This window comes from Diabrotica undecimpunctata, chromosome 10 (genome assembly GCF_040954645.1).
Source record: "Diabrotica undecimpunctata isolate CICGRU chromosome 10, icDiaUnde3, whole genome shotgun sequence".
NCBI lineage: Eukaryota > Metazoa > Arthropoda > Insecta > Coleoptera > Chrysomelidae > Diabrotica > Diabrotica undecimpunctata.
The window spans coordinates 61,847,346-61,871,086 of NC_092812.1; the positions used below are offsets into that span (position 1 = coordinate 61,847,346).

Below are 23,741 nucleotides of genomic sequence, written 5' to 3' on the forward strand. Positions count from 1 at the left end.
AGGAATAAATCGAAGGAATAGAGAAATATTGTAGAATGAAGAAATAAAATTTCTTAGTGTATACTAAAACTCGTTTAGATATCAGGTATTTATTTTGCGTTTGTCAAGATATCTAAGTAAAGATACATATGATATTCGTTCTTGAACACGAGGAAGGAAGCAATGTTATACAACGCTAACGATAAATAATTGCCGGCCCATTTAGTTGTTCTCTCTAAGAATTTGTTACAAGTCAAAGTTCACATCTTTTTGCTATTACTTCATGGTGTGGATGTCTTTTGTTGGGAACTGTTACAAGCCGCGAAAGTGAAATTTGATGGTATCTTAATGTTTAATACATTACGACTTTTATGTTTACTTACTTTGTAATTTGTTGTCAATTGCTTGGAACTCTAATGCGGATAAATCTTATGAGCTTCACAAATCTACACAAGGGCAATCTTTATTTTTGTTGTGCTTTTATCTTTTCAAACTTTATATATATATATATATATATATATATATATATATATATATATATATATATATATATATATATATATATATATATATTAAAATACTTTAGAAGACAGGCAACATCATTTTTCCCAAAACAAAAATAAAGAGCACTTTAAACTAGATGATTAGTATGCTAGTGTCGTAAAACCATGTCTTAACGATTACATTATTTAATTATAATGTATATTGGAGACGCCTTTTAAACATCAACTACGTCCAATATTTACTTCCTGTATTATAATTCAGTAGTTTTTACGATCTTTTCTTTTCAATTAAAAAAATCGGTATTTTCTAAAGAATGCTTGGCTAACTAAGGCTCTTTTGTATTTGATTGTATTGTATTGTATTTGAACAAGACTCTAGGAACACCTAAGTTAAATTAATATAAAAATGAAAGACTTACCGAAAGCATGTTACAGTATGACAGTTGTGCTGAAAAACAAAATATTTTGTGTCAGCTATGAGTTTAAAAAATCTTTATATTAAAGATTAGATTAGATATTAAGATTAAAAAATCTTCTTACCGGCAGCTCGCCGGTAATCACACCCTTAGTGTTGGTTTACCACGGATAGTGGTATTACATCGAAAAGCGAAAATATATGGAATAAAGTTAGTTGACGCTTAAGTGTGTGGGATAGTACAAAAATGTCCAAAGTCCAGAAACGTGGTTGTGTTAACCCCGTGGATAGTTTTTGCTACGTATGTGGTCAGTATACTCCTAAGTCGCAGAAAAGGACAATTAATAAGATGACAAAAGTAGCTTACCGTAAGTATTTTGGATGTATTATTGGCGATCAAGATCGGGACTTAGCTCCTCACATATGCTGCCAAACCTGTGCAGCAAATCTAAGTAATTGGTTAAATGGTAGACGCTTTTCTATGCTGTTTGCAGTTCCGATGATTTGGCGCGAACCAACAAATCATTTTAACGACTGTTACTTCTGCATGGCAAAAGTGTCTGGGTTTTCAAGGAAGAACAAGTATAAAATTTAATATCCAGATATTCCCTCAGCAATAAAACCGGTTGTTGATGGAGAAGATTTACCAGTTCTAGGACCCTCGGCAAATTGGGAGGAAGATTTGGAAATGTATGACGATAAAAGTGAACCCGATGATGTATCAGAAAAGGACGATTCCTATTTTCCCGAAAGCGATCATAAAGCAGCCCATTTTATCCAACAAACTGAATTAAATGATTTAGTTCGAGACCTTCACTTGTCCAAAGAACATGCTGAACTTTTAGGTTCTCGATTACAACAATGGAATTTACTAGCCAGTGGAACCAAAGTTACAATATTTAGGAACCGTAACCAGGAGCTATCCTCGTTTTTTACTATGCAGGATAAAATGTGTGTTTGTGTTAATCCAAATAGTGTTATGGAAAAATTAGGATTTACACATAACCCAGAAGAATGGCGTTTGTTTATAGATTCTTCTAAATCAAGTCTAAAAGCAGTTCTGCTCCATAACGGCAACAAAAGACCATCTATTCCTCTTGCGCATGCAGTTGATACGAAAGAAACACACGAAAGTATGTCGCTGATCCTAAATGCAGTAAGATATGATACATATAAGTGGCAAATATGTGGTGACTTAAAAGTCATCGGATTATTACTAGGTCTTTAGGGAGGATTTACAAAATTTTGCTCTTTTCTTTGTCTTTGGGACAGTAGAGCAACACAGAGCCATTATCAGAGCCATATCTCGTTGATCCCAAAAACTTTCTGTTACCTCCGTTACATATTACACTGGGATTGATTAAAAATTTCTTTAAAGCATTAAATAAAGAAGGAGATGCGTTTAAATATCTTAAACAAATTTTTCTAGATTTTGATTGTAGATGTAGATGTCTAGATTTTTTAAAGATGTTGAGTTAGCTGCGTGGATTTCTTTCAAAATAATTGTTTTCGAGTTTTTGGGAAACAAAAAAGCAGAAAATTACCAAAATGTTGTAGAAGAACTACTTGAAAATTACTGCAAAATGGGCTGCCGCATGTCTCTAAAAATACACTTTCTGCACTCCCATTTAAATTTTTTCCCGGAAAATTTGGGTACGGTCAGCGACGAGCAAGGAGAAAGGTTCCACCAGGATATTCTCACAATGGAGCAACGCTACCAGGGAAGATGGGATGCAGTAATGATGGGAGATTACTGTTGGTTCCCCATGAGAGAAAGTGATACAGAGTATAAAAGGAAATCAGCGTTTGCAAAGAATTTGTGTACAAAACACTTACCATAGTTTTTGTTTCTAGTTCTGGACTTATTTGTATATAGTTTATAAGAATTTTTATAATAAATAACATTATTTGATGCATTCTATAACACAAAACATATACGTGGTGAGAAATTTTGGTGTTTGAATTCGCAATCAGGATGCTTCAAACCCCCCGGTACAGCCATTTTAACATCAGTCGCAACTTTTTTTTTTAATTTGTTGACTAGTGCATCAGTAGGTTTTGTTCTGCTACAAAATTAATCTCTTTACGTGATTATTGATGGCATTGTGCTTATTGTGAATTCCTAATAGTAGGAAGGCTTTTCTTTCTTTTGAAATTTTAGTTGCTGTTTCCTGGGTTTTATTTACAAAATTAAGTATAAAGTTTAAATATTTTCTGTCTTGAAAAATACTATAAAAAAGTCAGGAAACACAACTCAAAGTCAACATTATATATTTTTTATATTGAGAGGACAACAGGCCTTTAAAAATAGAAAAAAGTGTATACTAAATGGTTTACAAGATTAATTAGAATCAGCTAGCCCCTTTACCTCGATAATTATTAATCGAAAACCAAATAGATAGTTTGTAGCTACGAATATTACACACACACACTTTATATAATTTTGTTAAAAATCTACATAGGCTATAATTATACACCAGCTGCCAATGTTAAAGCCATAAACAATATATATGTAACTGGACACTTTAATTATTGTATATAAGTTTTTTCTGCTAATTGCTTTTTTATCGCGCGCTTCTCGTCGAGATTTAAATATTCATCGATAATGAATTCGTGTTACGTAATTGAATTTGTTTCCGAAAGTGTTACAAAACTGTATGTGTATACTATTTATTTGGCAGACGACAGAATCTATGTAAATTTAATTATCCAATGTCCTATTTAAATATTTTCTAATTAAACTGTTACTAGTTTGTGGTTAATGGTTTTAACGAGGCATATAATTTGTTATTTAAAATGTAAAGATTTTATGAATATGGTGTGAAGATAATTTTATAGAACAAATGTAAAAGTTCTATCAATAAATCAATAGAACAAAAATATGTCGCCACAGTGGACTAATCACAGCGAAGATTGTCACGCTGGCTGGCCAATTACAAGGGCTTTTATTAACTGAAATTGTATTGGCCCTCCGACGGAAGATAGCTGCGCACATGCAACCAGGAAATGCATAAAAGCAGCGTACCTTCCGATCGAAGCCTATCCTCAGGTCAGTATTCTCTCGTCCATTCGTTTCAGATTTACCAACAGATCCAAGAACATCTACAGCCCTTTACGCAGATGATACGGCGATATAATAATATGCAACAGGAAAGGATATTAGAAGAATAGTCCAAAATATAGAAAATCACCTCGGAAAAATCACGGAATACACCGAAAAATGGAAGATCAAAATCAACGCAGAGAAGACTCAATTCATCATGTTCACCGGTGCTAGAAATCACAGTAGGAGGAAACAGGATCCAATCAGGAGAATCAGTCAAGTACCTAGGAGTTCATCTCGACAGAAGACTAAACTTCAAGTTACACACCCAAAAAACCTAGGTAAAAGCAAACGCTGCTACAAAACTATTACTTTCTTATATTTTTAGATCCAGTCCACTATCGAAGGCCAAGAAAATTCAATTATGCGAGGTCTACGTTAGATCGGTTATAATGTACGCTGTCCCAGTTTGGAGTTCCATCGCGGAGTACATCTGGAAAGAGCTCGAAGCAACAGAAACATCATGATATAGGATCATCGATGGATCAACATGGGAACAAGGGATATCAAATACAACCATCAAAGAAAGGCTCCAGTACACACCACTGAGGGAGGTGGCTGAGAAAAGGACAAGATACTTCTTCCACCAAGCCACAAGAAGACTTCCTAAGACGAGAGACATCCTCGCAAAAAATCGGACCCAGAGGATATTCAGAACAACTCATAGACTGATCGACAATCTGATCAGGGTCTAGCCTGGTGGTTGCCGAAGACAACCAATCAGGGAAGTAGGTATGATGCCAAAAACAAATACCTACAAAAGAAGAAGCCAAGGAGGCCATGACAGAAAAATTCAAGATCCGAGAGGAAGAAAACCAACAGCAGTCGGTGAAACCGCGGGACGTCAAGAAGAAAGAAGACTAAGATATCTAAGTTAATATTAAGTGTGAAATGTAAATATTATTAGGGCAACAAATGTTTTTATTTTTATTTTTATTGCTTATTTTTATTTAACGATTTCTAAGGCTAGGCGAAGATGCTATCAGCAGTAAAAATTCAAAACGACTCGTCAACCCCATTTCAAATACATAGGGGGTTAAGGCAGGGAGATGCGCTGGCGTGTCAGCTTTTTAATGTCGCCTTGACCCCAGAAAAAGTTGTACGAGACGCTAATTTAGATAGCAGGGGAACAATATTTAATAGATCAGTCCAAATTCTAGCATATGCAGACGACGTGGACATTATAACAAGAACTAGGGCGAGAACTTCGGAAATCCTAACCGAGCTAGTAGCAGCAGCAGAACGAATGGGGTTACAGATAAATCAAAATAAAACCAAATTCATGGCGACTAACACAAACACAAGAGCTGGAAATGTTGACACAAATTTAATCATCAATGACCAAAACTTCGAAGCAGTCAAAGAGTTCATATATCTAGGGACATCGGTTAACCCCAATAATAACACATCTGAGGATATAAAAAGGCGAATAATAATTGCAAATAGGTGTTATCATGGTCTATCAAAGTACTTAGCTAACAACGTCTGTCTCAAAAAACTCGTATAAGGCTGTATAGAACACTGATAGTCCCCGTTCTCACATATGGATCAGAGGCATGGACGCTAACGAAAACAGATGAATCTGCTCTATCCATTTTTGAAAGAAAGGTGATACACAAGATATTCGGAGCGGTCTGTGAGAACGGAATATGGAGGCGTAGATATAACTTTGAACTGCAGAATATCTACAAGCATACGTTTGGTGGTAAAGATATTACCACTATAATTAAGCGAAACCGCCTGCAGTTGGCAGGACATGTAGCCCGGGCCCCTGAGTCAAACATGATAAAAAAGATTCTAACAGCGCAACCCGTGAGAATGAGAAGACGGGGTAGACCAAAGCTGAGGTGGATGGACGGGGTAACACAAGATGCCGAGAAGATCGGAGTCGGCAACTGGAAAATGCAAGCGAGGAACAGAATAGAATGGCGTAGAAAGCTTGAGAAGATCGAGGCCCTCTAAGGGCTGTAGCACCAAGATGATGATGATGATTTCTAAGGCTTAAAAGGACGAGTAAAAAGTACTATTTTTGAATTCACCAAGGACGTAAATTCAAGTTCAAACCTTGTTCTATCATTTCCCAATAAGTATTTTCGGCTGACTTTATTTTAAAACATTGTTTTTTAATCGTTAATGAAATGCTTATGACATGACGGGCGCTCGGGCTGCGGCGTGCATAAGAGAGAGAAACAATATATATGGCACAAATTTTTGCTGGTTTGAATTCTCATTGTACAAATGAGCGCCTGCTCTGCTATACGCGCTGCATTAACAATTAAAAAACAACGTTTTAAAATACAATAAGCTCAGTATTTTCATCGGGAGCTGATAGAAGAGCGCTTGAAGTTGAATTGTAGACACTTGATGATTTCAAAAATAATATTTTTCATTGGTATTTTGAGCCTTGAAAGTCGTCATTTTGCGTTTTTTTTCCAGTTTTAAATTATTTATAACTCAAAAACGATCAACTTTAGAGAAAACTTACAATAAGCCTTTTCTCTTAATGTTTAAAAAAAAATTGTCCGGGCCGAAAACATTGATTTCTACAATTTGTTTAAAAAAATTGAACAACTTTTCGCCTGAAACACCTCTTAAACCTTATTTTGGGTTTCTCTTGAAAGTGATTATGCAAAAAAAATATCATGGGAATATTTTTCCGAACGAACCAGAGCTTTTCGCCTTGTCTGGTATAAGATTTTTACACGAAATCGATGATTTTTTCACATATAGACTGAATACCAGCGAATAACAAAGTATTCATATTATCTTCATAAAATAAATGAACATCTACCGATCGCTCAGTCCTAATTGCACTATTCAACCAAAAAATATTTCTTTTTTGTAGATTTTTATAAGTTTAGTTTACCGCATATCAGAAAAATTCGAAGGTCATTAAGAAACTTTCAACATTTTTCCATTTATTTTGTTACGATATTGTATAGTAATAATTTCTACAAAATGTATTTGTCAAGTTCCCATAACTGTGCTAGATTGTTACACCAAAAGATTTTGACCTTAATGACTCAGAAGTGAACTGTAACTGACTTTTTGTGACCTTGTCTCATGTGAAATTCTTCGATTGTACTATTAATTCTTTTGTTATTGCGAAAAATATCAAACCGAAATGATCGCGAGGTGATCAATTACTGGTGACGGTATTTTTTTATGGAAATACGGGGAAAATTTATTTTTTTAAAAATTCCAATAAAAATTTTTTTTTTAGTTATAACTATTATCTAGCAGTCTAATATGAGCTTTTACATATACTAACCATTTCATTTTTGTTCTCTCTTCTTCGTTTACCCCTATCTTTTGAACGGTTATATTTATAACAGTAAAATTTGGAGGGTAAAAATAAACGGATTTAGGCTTCTCAACTAGTCATAACAGGTGACGTAATAGTCATAGATGACATTTCAGAGCAACTCCGACCAATAATTTTAAATGGGAACTTATGACAAGAGATATCTCATGTGAAAGATATTGAATATACCTCTGCACCATTACACACATTCAATCATACTAATTTTGTATAGGTTTAAGCTGATTTTGATGAATAAATTAAATAAATGCTAAAATTGTAAAGTGTTCGAAACTTAAGCTTAACTATAAACTAAATCTGTACCTTATACAACAGGGATGCACAGACTTATTAAGACTAGGGGTCACTCGGGCAAATCATGAACTGATGGCGGGCCGGTCGCCAGAAGTATAGGTAATTAAAGACAATAAAGAATTGATAATAATTTATTAATTTGAAGCGTGGCACTGCATAGTGCTTACAATCTTTTTTATATTTGGCTCAAATTTACTTGTAGCAACACGTAAAACTGCTTCCAAACTTTCATTTGCAAGGCGGTTTCGATTTTTTGTTTTATTATTATTTAGTATTGAAAAAGTTTGTTCACATATATAAAGTTCAGCAAGTCTCCTTCGTTGAATTTTTTGCGTAAATCTTGGTCGTTTTGAATGTCGATAATTTCTAACTGCATTGACTCTGGCGCATTTTCAACTGAAATCGTGAAAGGATTGTTGAATATGTCCAACAGGGGTTTCACTTTTTTAAACTCCGAAAATCTTTCTTGAAAAGATTGAATCAAAATATCTAGCTTTTCTACATAACTGAAATTAATCGCAGTTTTGTTGAATTTTTCAGCCATTTTCTTATAATTCGGAAAATGATTGTAATTTCCAGAATTCAACTGTGATCTGAAAAGTGTCAGCTTGCATTGAAAGGATGATACATGAGCGTAGAGATGGGATATCAGTTGATTTTTGCCTTGAAGCCGTGTGTTCAAGACATTCAAATGATTTGTAATGTCAACTAAAAAAGCCAAATCACACAACCAACCAGGATTTTTAAGTTCCGGGACATCCCTTTGCTTTTCCGCCAGAAATATTCCAATTTCTTCTATTAAATTTAGAAATCGTTCCAGTGTCAATCCACGACTTAGCCACCTTACTTCTGTATAATACAGTAAATCTCCGTATTCGCTTTCGATGTCATCAAGGAATTGTTTGAATTGTCTGTGATTAAGTCCTCGTGATTTTATGAAATTTACAATCGAAACTACCACTTTCATGACATTTTGAAATTCAATTTTTTTAGAACAGAGGGCTTCTTAGTGTATAATGCAGTGAAACTGCATAAGATCTTCAGCGTTTATGTTTTTTTCTTGCAGATGCTTTTTCAGCAAAGTAACTAGCCCGGAATTGACACCAATCATCGAAGGAGCACCGTCAGTCGCAACTCCCGATAATTTTGATAAGTCCAAATCAGTTTTTGAACACTCATCCAAAAGAACATTGAGTATATCAACTCCTTTGGTTTGACCTTTCAATGAACACATTCCTAATAACTCTTCTAAGACTTCAAAATCTTGAGTAACACCTCGTATGAATATGAGAAGTTGAGCTATGGAACTAATATCAGTGGATTCGTCGAGTGCTAATGAAAAAAATTCAATGATCTTAGTTTTTTCAATTAATTGTTCCGCAATATTACCTGACAAAGATATTATTCGTCTTTGGATAGTCATACGATTCAGTTGAATTTTCTCAAACTTTTTTGATGCTTCTGGACACATTTTCTTAGCGGCAATTTCTTCGAAGGGGCGACTTCGCTTTGCTATCATTCGAGAAATTTCATAACTAACTTCTGTAGCTGTTTCTGAATCTTGAATGGGTTTTGTAAACATAGCTTGCTGACCAATAAGCTCCCGTTTTAAAGACAACATTTTTTGCTTTCTTAATTCGCCTGTAAACTTGGTAAAAGAAGGATGCTGCGTTTCATAGTGCCTTTTTACATTATATTCCTTTGCAATCGCAACAGAATTCTTGCAAATTAAACAAACGACTTTGTTATGCGACCATACAAAAAAGTATTTCTCAGTCCAAATTTCTTGAAACTGCCGATTTTCATCTTTAACCTTACGTTTTTTACTAGGTCCTGGCTTCTCCATGTTGCGTTCTAATCCTGGCTAGGATTAACACAGCACCTGAAAACAATTACAGGACCTACTTAAATTACCCATCCTTTTTCAAATTATCAAAAATAATTGATTGAATATTATTCCTAAGAAATTTTAAGATTTTTATACAGATTTTATATCTGAAATAATGACGTAATTATTACAATTAGAGAAATTCTGATAAAAATAGTAATTTCTTTGTTTTATTTTAATATTTGGCCAACATTAAAGCTAAATTTGATTAAATAGGTAGGGAAACACTTATTAATAACAGAGTTTTACTTACGATTTCACAACACAATTATACACGGCACTGACGGGTTAACACTGCAATAGTAAATCGACGTGTAACTGTACTCTGTGCATACGACAATACGACTGTGGAAGCTTCGTATTCCTAGGCGAGCAATCGGGAATTCGGGACTACTGCTATCTCGCTTGCTCGCATCGCGCTAGAACATTCTTGATTTCTTTCCTATTTTAAACTTTATATAAAGGCAGCAAGCGATGTTACTTGACTTAGCATTTTTGGGCACTAGATTCAAATAGCGCGAGCGAGATTCAAATTACTTTTCGAACATATTTTTTTTTGGTTTTATTCTGGAATAGAATTCAATAGTTTTCGAATGTACAAGAGTATTATTTTTGCTGTCGGCGGGCCACCAGTATTCGGCCGGCGGGCCGCATGCGGCCGCATCGACATATCAACATATCGATTCACCTACGTAAGAACCTTTCGTAACTTGGTTTCTTATACGAGTAAATAAAGATATAGAAAGAACAGTTCAATGCTTCTACACCAGTCGCTCTAATCAGTCTTGTTAAGAAGAAATACGATAAGTGAATAGTAGAGGCACTATACATGAAATCAAATCTTAACTGTCTTTTCTAGACCTTTATTTACTCGTCTATTTTGAGTATAAGAAACCAATTCAGCCTTATAAAATGGATATGCTAACTTTTAGAAAAAAATAGATTTCTATCAACTGAGGGAGCAGGTACGATTTCGTTCAAATTATGGTACCAATGATCAACTCCATACACCTCTTGTCCTCACTTTCATAGATTTTCATAAAGCGTTCGACACGATCAAAATAGACAGCCTTATAGACGCAATGAATGACAGCAGGATTGACCTTAGATATATTGAACTTATTTACAATATTTACAAAAATGCCACTGACTATTGAGATACACGATAAAATCCGACCAATAAAAATAATACGTGGGATAAGGCAAGTGTTACGATAAATAATGATGTGTCATATGACTCAAAACTGTAAAAATATTTATTACTAATATCTTTTCTATTCAAGTTATTTCGGCGGTCAGTTGAAAGACCTGTCTACCTGAATTCTGATGAGTCACCCGCGAGTTGAAATTTCCAGAAGCAGGCCGAATAAAACCAGTCTGAGCGACATTCTGGACTCTTCGATGGGAAATCGCCGCAATTCTCGAATAACGAGATTTTATATTTAAAGAGGAATTTTGTTGTAAACAGAACAGTTAGTTTTTGAACATCGCGTCGCGTTTTAAAATGTAACGCACGTATTATAATAAATGTAGATAAATTATATAATTATGGGTGTAAAATAAATTAGTAATAAAGATAAATTTGCAAGTGTTATAAATAGAACCTTTCATAATAAATAAAAACAATAAATTAGATTAATAATAACATAACACAAGAATATACATTGTCACCGAAATTATTCATAACGGCATTATGTTAAATGAATTGGACTTTGCATGTTCGAAGGTGAGCCTCAGAACGAAACTAAGTTTATGACAAATATGGCCCCCAATAACCATTTAACTATTCAAGACAAAGTGGTAGAACTGGTGTAGATATATATGTATTTGGGCCGTGAAATGAGAATCAGCAGGGATAACCAAACTCAGCAAGGAACTGAAATGGAACTGGGCAGGCAATGTAGCGAGAATGCACGACTCACGATGGACGAGCAAAATAACAAATTGGAGGCCAAGAACAGGCAAACGTAGTAGAGGAAGACCACCTACACGTTGGGCTGACGACATCAGGCGTATCACCAAAAATTGGCAATGAAAAGCAAAAAATCGTAAAGAATGGAGGAGTTTACGGGAGGCCTATGTCCAGCAGTGGACATGATAAATCAAGGCTGGATGATGAATGTTAACTTTACAGACATCTATTTTTCCTTGTTTGTTTCCTTTAGGTGCCATTTTTCTAAATCTCTTCTGAATGTTTGCTCTTTAACTACTTTAAGTCTTCGATCACTTTTAATATACATGATTTCCACTTTCATCTGCATTATTATGCCTTTCTATTTGATAATACCAATTTTATCTTTAAATGATCATCATTTATTTCCTTTAGTAATCCTGCTTATTTGTATATATTTTAGGACAAAAGGCCCAAATTAATGTTTTGTATTTTGAGAACGATTTCCGAAATGGAAACCGAAACGTCAAAATAAATTTATTTTAAAGTAATATTGTGGCTTATTCCCAATAAAAATAGTCAATTGCATTAAAATGCCACAAGAAAATAGCTTCAGAACAATAACAAGAATATATGTTAACACAAAAAAGAGAGTGATATAAACCAAGAAAAATCTGGAGAAAAGTCATCCCACATGGCAAAAACAAGTAGAACTATGCTGAGGTCAAGCATCAGTAGTCAAACAGCATACAACATCTTTATCTAATTAATAGTTTTCATTTTGAATTTTCCACTGTTTATACTTTTATCTGCCTATTAGACTATTTCCATCTCCTCTGGATGTAGCCATACCGCTTGAATATTTATCCCTTGTTTCTACTCTTCTAGTTGATGGTAATGTTCAGTTTTACAGTTGCTCATCAGTTGGCCACTGATTTTAATTTCGTTTTAATCCAATTTTAAATTCTCGAACACATCTTTCAATAATAAAGTTAAAAGTTTTAGAGACATCGTATCTTCCAATCTAAAACCTCTTTTTGATTTTATTTGCTTTTTGGTCATTTTGTATACACTCACTTACTGTAAGTTAGTAGTCCCATCTGTTTATTTATTTACTTCGTGAGGTAGTAGTAGTTCTAATTATAACCAAAATACAGTAAAGTCTCGGACAGACAAAAGTAGAATGATGAACAGCATATGGCACTCAGATGCAAAAAGAGAAATTTGAAAAAATTAGGAATTCCGGTAAATGTTAGAAAACATATGAATAGTTTTATTTTATGGACGACGTCGCCATTAACCAAAATCTCACCCACAGCGAGCCGAGGTCACGTCATTTGACCTCTTAAAAGGTGAGTTTCAAATTAGGATCAATTTGAAAGATTGCATATGTTGTGAGAGAGAGTGGAGGTGAAATCTAAAGTTTCAAATATAAATAATTTTTATACGGGCGTACCTTTTCGAAACAGAAAACACTATCATTAATCTATTAAATAATGTGTTAATAAAAGCGATGCAAATATGTACAGATTTTAGAACACATTCGAAAAATGACAGGGACGTAGAGTTGCTAAGTAAGTGAGGGATGAAATCTTTGGTTTTTATTCTAAGAAAAACCTATAACTTTTGTTAAAGCTAACGAGCTCTTTTGTCTTTGAAAACTCCACAAATGTGTTTTTAAGTCTATGGACTCTTTATACAAAAAGACGATTTTCTGTAAAACTAATTAGGATATAGAAAAAGAAGGAATAGGCAAAATTAAAGAGTATAATTTGGAAAACTTTGTATTACCGATATTATTTGGTATCAGCGATGTTCAATGGCCCGATTCAGGAAAACTAGCCACAAACATCGGCATGATGTATTACGTTGGTAACAATGATCCAGACATCGATATGGAGTTGCCATTCTTGTAGACAAAGACAAAAGCAAAGACAAAGCGACAAATAAATCAGTAGTTGGTTTTACTCCCTACTCAGAGAGATTGATGATGATTCAATTGCAGACATTCTCTAAAAAGATAAACATTGTACAAATATATGCACCAACTGCCGACAAAGATGAGACCGAGATAGAGAGGTTCTACATGCAATTGAACGAAATCATAAGATCCACAAAAAAAGATGATATATTGTTGGTGATGGGAGATTTCAACGCCAAGGTTGGAAAAGGAAAAGTGGACGGATTTGTGGGGGAATTTGGCTTGGGAGAAAGAAATGAAAGAGGGGACAGACTTGTCGAATTCTGCCAAAGCGAGGAGATGGTAATAATGAATACAAATTTTAAATTACTTAAAAGAAGACTTTATACTTGGAAATCACCTGCGGATTCAGAAGAGAACATTGTTCGAAACCAGATAGATTACATTTTAATAAAATCTAGATATAAAAACGCTATAAAATCTCTGAGAACATACCCCGGAGCTGACATAAATTCAGACCATAATCCATTAGTAGGCGTAATGCAGATAAAATTGCAGAAGATCCAAAAACAAACAAATATACCACGGTTTGATGTCTCAAAGATAAAAGAAGAACCTATACGTCAGAGCTTAAAACAAGAAATAAATGATAACTTAAAGAAAATCAAACAAGACGTGATAAAAACAACAAATGTTAATGACAAATGGAACATGGTACAGGAAACTTTAATAAAGGCAGGAGAAAAGCTACTGCAGACAAAAATAAGAAAAAAACAGAGATGGATGACTTCAGAAATCTTAGATCTAATGGAGGAAAGAAGGAAACATAAAGGCAGGGGTAAAGCAAAATACAAGGAACTACAGAAATTGATAGGAGAGAAAATAAAAGAGGCCAAATCCACCTGGCTTGCTAATCAATGCAGTGAAATAGAGGCATATGCTAAACAGTATGATAGCTTTAACATGCATAAGAAAATAAAGGAAATGACAAATACACTGAGAAAAAAGAAAGATGCCCTTCTGAAAGACGCAAATGGAAAAATCATTATAGAAATTAAAGAGAAATTTAAAAAATGGAAGACATACATAACAGATCTGTTTGAGGATAATCGACAAGAACCGGAAGAAATCGACAGCGAAACGGGGCCAAAGATCATAATAGAGGAAATCGAACAAGCAATACGAAACGCAAAAAACGGAAAAACTGTAGGTCCAGACGAAATACCTGCGGAACTACTGAAATGTCTAGACGATGAAACTCTACCTGTACTTCTAGACCTATTTAATGAAGTATATAAAACTGGAAAAATCCCACAGGAATGGTTGGTGTCCACCTTTGTAGCAATACCAAAAACAGTATATGCCAAAGATTGTTCAGACTATAGGACAATATCACTAATAAGCCATACCCTCAAAATATTTCTAAAGGTGATTCATGGAAGATTATATAGAAAACTAGAAGATGATATGGATGATACTCAGTTTGGGTTCCGCAAGGGACTGGGAACGAGAGAGGCATTGTTTGCTTTTAATGTCCTCTCTCAAAGATGCTTAGATATGAACCTAGATATTTATTCCTGTTTCATCGACTTCGAGAAGGCATTCGACAGGGTCCGACATGAAAAACTAATAGAAGTACTGAGAAACAAAGATATAGACAGACGAGACTTACGAATCATTATCAATCTGTATTGGAATCAAAAGGCCAATATAAAGATAGAAGAACAAAAGTCCGAAAATATAGATATAAAGAGAGGAGTAAGACAGGGCTGTGTTCTGTCACCATTACTGTTTAACGTGTACAGTGAAGCCATATTCCAGGAAGCGATAGCGGATCTGGGTGATGGAATCTCTGTAAACGGAAGAATAGTAAATAACATCAGATTCGCTGATGACACCGTTATAATGGCAGACACCCTGGAATCGCTACAAGAATTGGTAAATAGAATTAACGATTATTGCATTAGATACGGACTAAAAATAAATAAGAGAAAAACTAAATTTATGATTGTCTCAAAAACGCAACATGGAAATGAAAGATTAATGATAGAGCAAACCCAAATAGAAAAAGTAGAAACATACAAATATCTGGGAACCTGGGTTGATAACAAAAATGACCAAAGCAGAAAAATCAAAGTCCGAATTGAAACTACAAGGCAAGCATTTGTGAAAATGAAGACAATGCTTACCAACAGAGACCTTCAGTTGCATCTCAGATTGAGGGCTCTAAGATGTTACATATTTTCTATCTTACTATACGGAATGGAAACTTGGACATTGAAGAAACAACACATAAGAAAAATAGAAGCGTTCGAAATGTGGTGTTACAGAAGAATATTAAAAATTCAGTGGGTTCAAAGGATTACCAACGCTGAGGTACTACGACGTCTAAATAAGGAGTTAGAAATTATGAACAGCATAAAAAGAAGAAAACTAGAGTATTTGGGTCACATAACCAGAGAAGAAAAATATGAGCTGCTGAGAATTATTATGCAAGGAAGGATCCAAGGAAGAAGAAGCATAGGAAGAAGACGCATCTCCTGGCTGAAGAACCTTAGAAAATGGTTTAACTGTAGTTCACTACAACTTTTCAGAGCAGCAGCCAACAAAGTGACCATAGCCGTTATGATATCCAACCTCCGATAGGAGATGGAACTTTAAGAAGAAGTATTACCGATAAGAAAATATATAAGTAATAAATTTGGATACACTGCTTTTTATATCTACATCACTGAGTATGCTGTGAGTCAAAAAAATTCAATAATTATAATAATAAATAGTTTTGATTAAAAACATACTCAGTGATGCAGATATAAAAAGGCAGTGTATCTGAGCTCACTAACTATGGAGTGGAATCCTGGACACCTACTAACGCGATAGGGAAGAAACTTAAAAGTAAAAAGAAATAAAGACGTTTCCATCTTTATCTGATGGAAATCAAAATACCTTACCATACTTCTGCATTACGAAAGGCATCGATACCAATCATGTTTTGACTTACCATCAGACTTCTCTAAAATTTTTGCAAATATCTTAGACAAAGAACAACAACACACTTTGCATTACAGAAAGACTAATTGGTCTCAATTTAGAGAAAAACTAGACAGTCTGATCTCGCTAAATCTGCCCTTCAAAATGAGCTTCAAATAGGATCAGCGGTAGTAAGTCAAAAAAACATCCAAATTGCAGCTTGCCAAGAGACTTCTGACCAAGTATCACCCCTAAAAGGAAATAATGTGTATTCCACAATTAAATAAAAAAAATTGCAGAAAAAGGAGAGCTACGAAAAAATTGGCAACGATCAAGAACGGAAGAACGTAAGAAAAATTTGATATAGCTACAAAGGAGTTAAAAGAATTAATCCTTAAAGAAGAAAACCTTGGAATTCAAGAATGCCTAGAAAATGTATCTCCAACTGAAGCTACAGATTATTTATTCACTTTGAAAAGCCACAAGCAAACTCAATCGGCTCCAAAAACATAACCCATCCAGTAAAGATGATGCCAGTAATTGAGCTGGAATAATAAAGACAAAGCTGATCTATTTATCCTTCACATTCAAAACGTATTTATGACGTATCCTTCTGCACTCTCCGTAACAGCACCGTTTCATATGGACCTGCCTCAAACGAGATTTACAACAAACCAAGTAAAATAAACAATAACGAAAAACGTCAATATCAAAAAAGCCCACGGTTATGACCTAATCTTTGGCAATATTCTGAAACAAGTCTCTGGATAAGTGCATACAACTAATAAATTTTATATGCAATGGAATTCTGCGTTTAAACTACTTTCCGTAGCACATGGAAGGAAAAAAACAAGAAAATGTATATCTTCCTACCGGCCTGTAAGGCTTCTGATGAAAGCTGAAATGGCTAAAGATGATGATAGATAAAGATAAAATAAGTACAGAATAATTTGGTCGAGACCTTATAACTACTTCTTGAACTGTGTATAACAGAAATGCTCCCTACGAGAAAATCATAAAAAAGAGCACGGCTTTGTGACTTTCTTCCAAAAGCTTATGTTGGTAGAAGATACAAAACTTCTCTAATGGAAATCAAATAAAGAAAAAATGTTATCCGAGGATGTAACAGAACTCATCAACTAAAAGGTGAAGTTTTATGTATTGCTCGATATGAACTAAATCGACTCATGGACAGGTATTCTGAAACGGAAAGATATATCTTACAGACCCCAAAGTGGAAATTTAAAGATGGATGAAAAGAAATCTACGTAGACTGGAGGAGACTAATTAACAAAGATTGTGGCAATTATTTTCATGGAGGAGACCGACTAAATGAGTTAAACATTCAAAAAATAGGGGACCAAGTTTTAGAGGATTGGAGATAATTGTGGGCCTACCAGATATTAAGATTGAAACCTGTATCTTTTGTAGATCTGACATGTGTAGTCAGTAAAAATCCCTAAACTCCTAGTGTATTCTAGCCATGTAGTGTATGGTAACAAGAACAAAATACTGCTTTTGTTGTGGGCTGCTAGCTTCCACTTAAATTGGCATCTCTTTTTTAGCTTTAGTAGCAGTTCCAGTAATTCCGAATTTTATATTCTTTGGCTTTTTTGTAAATTCGCCTTTCAATTAAATAGCATTCCACTGCATCACTTGTCACTACGACTGGATCATGAAGCTTAAAGGGTCTTCTTAAATCCAAACTTAAGTTTCTTTAAGGATTTGACAGTTAGCGCCTTTTAAATACAAAAGACTTCGAAAATGTTATATAATTCTTAACGAGTATTAACTATTTGATAGTTATATTTATTGACGTGACGTCTTAAATTAGGTTGTGGCTCGGAGTCATTTAAGAAAAAGTGTAACGCCCGCTCACGTCTGTTACAGTGAGTCGCCGAACGAGAGAGAGGCCCGCCGGACCGGCGAATGCCTTGCGTCTCTCTCCCACTCAAACATGATCGGTCCGCTGCGCGCGGCACTAGAGAATTAGGCGCGTTGAATCGCTAAAGTTGAAAATCGTTGAAAGTATCGTCAGCTGTGTCTGTAGTGAAAATGTGGAGTGCTTAGATTCGTCATTTACAACAACTACAACAATAAAGGTAAATAATTGTACACTAATATTTCATTATCGTAAACTATGATTGATTGATTAATTGTTAGATTGACACAAAAGTTGAGAAACTGAGTTTATAGGTTATGTCATACTATTGACAAATGTTGATAGTGTTAAGTAAATTATTAGTTTAAATCACTCTGCAATCAATCGTAATTCAGTCGATTGAGAAGAAACAGCGCGTATTGCTAGTCAAACATTTAAAATAACAAATTATAACTTCTAACCTGTCAAAACAGGGCGACCAAACAAACGAACTAAACCGACCAATCACCACGCGCGGAGTTAGAATTTAATTGTGTTTAGCAAGAATTTCAAATTCCAATTTTAGTAAATGTTTTAATTTTCAACTTTACCATTTACATTTACAAATTTTAATTAATTTCAAATTTATTTAGCAAAAATTTGAACCTTCGATCTGAATAAGTGTTTTGATTTTCAAATTGATTCTTTAAAATTAAAAATATTAAAATATATATAATCAGAAGTGAACGTCACATAACATTATCTGTACTTATTATTATTTAATATGTAGGCAAATACATGTGACCATACTTGGTAGACACAATTGGAAATAGTAATTTTTTATAACTGAAAAAAATAAATATATAAAATACTGGTAGCAAACAATAACTTCAATGATCGATATCTCCGCAACTAATTGATATATCGAAAAAATTTTCAAATAAATTTTGTAGAAAATAATAAGATCAATAATATAATATAAAATAAATAATATATAAAATAATATATAAAAATATAATATATAAAATATAAATAATATATAAAATACCTAATAAATCGGTAATGCAATTCTTATTTTCATTCAATTCCTTGTTCCTATTGTGCAATTTAATAATATTCATATCAATAAATATTCTACCGAGAAAAAGACGTTGTCACGTAAAATCTTCGCCCGTAAAACCGACTTTACAGGCAACCGATTTTTTTTTTGTCTTTAAACAAAGGGGGTAGTATTAAAGGGGCTAGTAAATATATATTCAATGTGGGGTCTTGAAATGATAATGCCAGCTCAAATCATCGACCATGGCAAGTAATATTTTGCATGAATGCCAACTAAACATTCTTGTTGCAAAAAAAAACAAAGTTTGAGAAGTAAAATACCATGAAAAAACAAACAATATATTTCTCCAAATATGTCTAGACTTCTTTACATTCTTCTAAATACGTTTACAATATTTATTGAAAGGTATGTGTATTAATCAATCTGATAATAGCACCCATTTAATTAGATAACGGTTTGTTTATTTGGATGGTCTATACAGCTGACCTTCAAAACTATCACTTAGAAATCGATATATTGATTATTAACATTAACGACTACTATCAAAGGTGAATAAATATTTAATAATCTTATTATTTGAATTAAAATATAAAATAATGTCATGGAAATTAATAAAAAAATTATATAAAAAAACGTATGTTGTACCTATATACTGTCCTACTAAGCGAAAAGGGGGAAAATGAATGACAGATAAATGAGTGATGGATACCGTTACTTGATGGACGTTCATTTTATCTAGCAATAAAACAAGTACAAGGGTAATAGCTGCTCAACTAAATGTTCCTCACGTAAGGGTTTGGAGGCGTTTGAAGGATCAGCTGCTTAATCCCTATCACTTAACAACGGTTCAAGAGTTATTGGTTGAAGATTATCCTAAAAGGATTGGATTTTGCGATTGGTTGTTAATGGAAAACACTGGAAATGTTAATTTTATTAGAAATATTTTGTTTACCGACGAGGCTACCTTCAGTAGAAATGGAATAACAAACCATCATAACGAGCACATGCACAAGCACGAGCACGAAAATCCTCACGCCAAAAAAACGACTCATCACCAAAGGACTTTCAAAGTTAATGTTTGGGCAGGAATTGTGGATAACAATCTAATTTCCCAGGCAATAGGCCCAGTATTTCTTCCCAACAATTTAAATGGTGATAATTATTTGCAGTTCTTGGCAAACGATTTACAAGAGTATTTGGAAGAAGTGAATATTGCAATAAGGCAAAATATGCGGTTTCTACAAGATGGCGCTCCACCGCATTACAGTAATGAAGTCCGGGATTACCTTTGCAGGCAGTATCCTGGTCGGTGGATTGGAAGGAGTCGTGACGCACCTATTTCTTGGCCACCAGGAAGTCCAGGTCTTAACCCCATGGACTTTTGCTTTTGGGGGTTTATGAAAGAGAAAGTGTATTATGTAACAATAGAGGACGAACAACAATTGAGGGTTAAAATAATTGAAGCTGCAAATCAATTTCGTCAGAAAGATATGATTTTTCAGCGCATTCGGTTTTCCTTATTAAAACGATATCGAATGTGTATTGAAGAAAATGGGTGTCATTTTGAACATTTACTGTAATATTATATTTATAGAGGTTATAGACATTTTTTGTACTTGTTAATTCATTTAAGCCATTTATTTAGTTGCACGTAATTTTTTAAAGGTTAATGAAAAGGGCCGTAACTCAATAAAAACTGTTTTTTGAAAAAAGTGATAAGAGGCAAAAAAGTTTTAAAAATAATGTGTTAAACTAATGATGCCACAAAATTCATTTGATTTGAATCTACTCAAAAGTTTGGGGGGATTTAGGGCTGCACACCCCCCTTAAAATTTTTCTGTGCGTTTAGATTTTGTTGTTTCATTTGTATGAAAAATGCTTTCAGAACAAGAAAGTAACGTGTCCATTTTTATTACAAAATGTTAGGTAGTTTAGGAGATAATGCAAAAAAACAATTTTTATTTTGTAACTTCAATCTTTTTTTGTATACACTTTTGTACTAAGGTAAGTTGGATTCAATCAATTTATTTTTGTCCCCGGAATGCGGGATTTAATTTATGACATACCTTTTTGAAACACCCTGTATATCTATAGGAATCTATATATTTTATTTTCTTTAAAAAAAAATAATAAATCAAGAAAGAAGAAGTCTATACGACAATGCAAAAATACCAAGCTTTACAAAGTCACGAAGAGAAGATTGTTCAAAAAAATAAAGAACAAAAGAAAGTGAAATAATTCAAATGAAACAAATAAAAACTTTTTCTATCAATAAATATTTTAACATTACAAATGTGTTTCTGTAATATATCTCTCAAAATCTGTTAATAAAATCTGTAGACAGTGGGTGTAAGTTCAACACTATTTCTAGGATCATTAAACTGAAACCGGAAATTCTGGGACCTCCCTCGTAGTTGCGCGAGATAATAAATAATCCCAATATTAAAACTCTTATAATTTTGTAGAAGCGACCGCCTTAGACATTATTCATTCTCATCAATCTGAGCGGAATTCACCTGAAGGCTTTTAAAAGATATATTTTAATTTCATGTATGCGATCTAAAACACATGCAACTTTTACTGCCCTTTTGTCAAATAACAATGCCTTTTTGCGAAACAAATCGTGGGAAATAGATGGTCTAATGACTTTTTTACTACACGCGTTTTAAGAAATCTATCCCAAAGGAAGTTACTGAGGTTAATGTAGATCTTTAGAATATTTAATTGAATATACGGGGTAGAATATTTATATCACCTTTTATATTAGTTCTAATGGTTTTGCATTATTTTGTATTTTTTCAAGGAACTGTTTAGCAGATACATCTTATGCGGCATTGAGTCTAAATAGGTCATCTAAGCATTTAAGCAAAATGCGACTTTTTCATTAAGTTGAATATTGTAAAAAACCACTCATTGTAAATGAAATCGGTCAACAGACGATCTTCTTTAAAATAAGATTTTCTAAATTACAAAATGTTTACAAACAAAAAACGTATATTGCAAATTAAACTCAAAAGTAAAAAACCTCATTCTCTTTGTAAGGTCTCAGATTTTCATGTTTTTACAAAAGTATATTAATTTTTAATTGTTTACTTACAAATACGAAAAAATACGAAATATGAAATTTGGAAAGTTACAATGAAGTTACAGTTTTTCATTTACAATTTAATTAAGTTTAATACTGCCCAGCTAACAAAAAGTGCCGTAAGTAACAATAGTAGGATTTTGAGAAAAATTGACATATTAACTATGTCACGTAAATACAAACGTGATGAAGATTTTAGCTTTTGTTGGGACACGAAAATGGGCCAGTGGTAGAAATCAAAATGTTGCATTTTGTATACATTGACATTTCCAGATTTGGATTTTTTCACTGCATTAACAAAGTCTTCAAAATCATAAGTTTTCTTTTGAGCCTTTAATGATTGTTCTACTTGATGGTGAAAACTGTCTGCACTCATGAATGAATGACCAGGTTGGAAATAGTTTAAAACTATTTCATTAGCTGCAATGTCATCAGAGTTTATTATGTACACTAAAAATGTGTAAAGGCACCAGTTTTTGTTTTGGAAAGAGCAGTTGTCTAACCAAAGAACTATTAACTCGGGAAATTTGTTGATGAATTCACTGCGCATAAGTGCTATATTAACATCACCTGGAAGGTAACGCACATTTGGAGCATGCTCCCGTTTGTAATGGGCAATCGTGGGATGAAATGATTCGATGTGTTCGATAATTAAGTGATGGGGTACTTTATTTTCTGTGTTCCTCTCGTATCACTAGGTGGAGTTAAAGCACCTTTAGGAGTACTTGTGAGTGTATAATGCACAAACCTGTCATTATTTTTCTTAAAGCCTAATGTGGCGAGGAAAAAACTCTTACAAACCTCTTGTGTGACGTCAGAGCAATCTTTTAGTTTGTCTTGAATAGATAGTGATCGTCTTTCTGTTTCAGTGTTTTTATTTCTTCTTCGTTTAACATCAACCTTATCACATGATGTCAAAATGAAATGTCTACGTTCAGACCACGTCATTTCCCAAAACTTTTTTTTATGAACTCTCTTCGTTCTGCAATAATTTTCTGTCCACACTTTTTTTTGCAAAAAGCATCAGCGTTTTTACAAGGTATGTGTTTTACTGCATGAGATATTTTCATTTCTTTAACTTTAAGTTTTTTTATTTCTTCCAGACTGGTTTCAAAACTTTTTCTTTTCTTTGTGACAGGAGTTAATTGATTTTCTACGACGATATTGTCAATATATTGGTCTGCATTGTCATTAAAATATAATGTACATTCGTTTGTTTACTATTTTCATTTGCAGTTATCAGAAAATCAACACTAGCAGCTGAAACACCTAAATCTTCTTCCAAGTTTATATTATCATTGTTTGGTTGGACCACATTTGAAAATAGATTTTCAAATAGTACTTCAGGTACATCTATAACTTGTAGATTAGTATGTGATTCTAAATAAACAGATTTATCAACATCAAATTCTTCCAGTGGACGTGATATCAGTGTATTTTCACTAAAGT

The 23,741-nt window shown here is 33.7% G+C and overlaps 3 protein-coding genes across 3 annotated transcripts in view; all 3 read right to left on the bottom strand.

Moving 5' to 3' along the window:
- Positions 1-23,741, bottom strand: part of LOC140452069 (semaphorin-1A-like) — a 559,254-nt gene that overhangs the window by 339,256 nt on the left and 196,257 nt on the right. Inside the window, exon 3 of the mRNA XM_072546113.1 lies at positions 902-930. The gene's annotated coding sequence lies outside the window, so the exon portion shown is untranslated. The remainder of the gene's footprint in view (positions 1-901; positions 931-23,741) is intronic.
- On the bottom strand, positions 7,885-8,583 carry LOC140451730 (general transcription factor II-I repeat domain-containing protein 2-like). Its single transcript, XM_072545573.1, has one exon. The coding sequence runs from the start codon at positions 8,581-8,583 to the stop codon at positions 7,885-7,887; it is 699 nt and encodes a 232-aa protein (XP_072401674.1).
- On the bottom strand, positions 8,623-9,087 carry LOC140451731 (general transcription factor II-I repeat domain-containing protein 2-like). The gene has a single exon (XM_072545574.1). It carries the CDS (start codon positions 9,085-9,087, stop codon positions 8,623-8,625), a length of 465 nt encoding a protein of 154 aa, XP_072401675.1.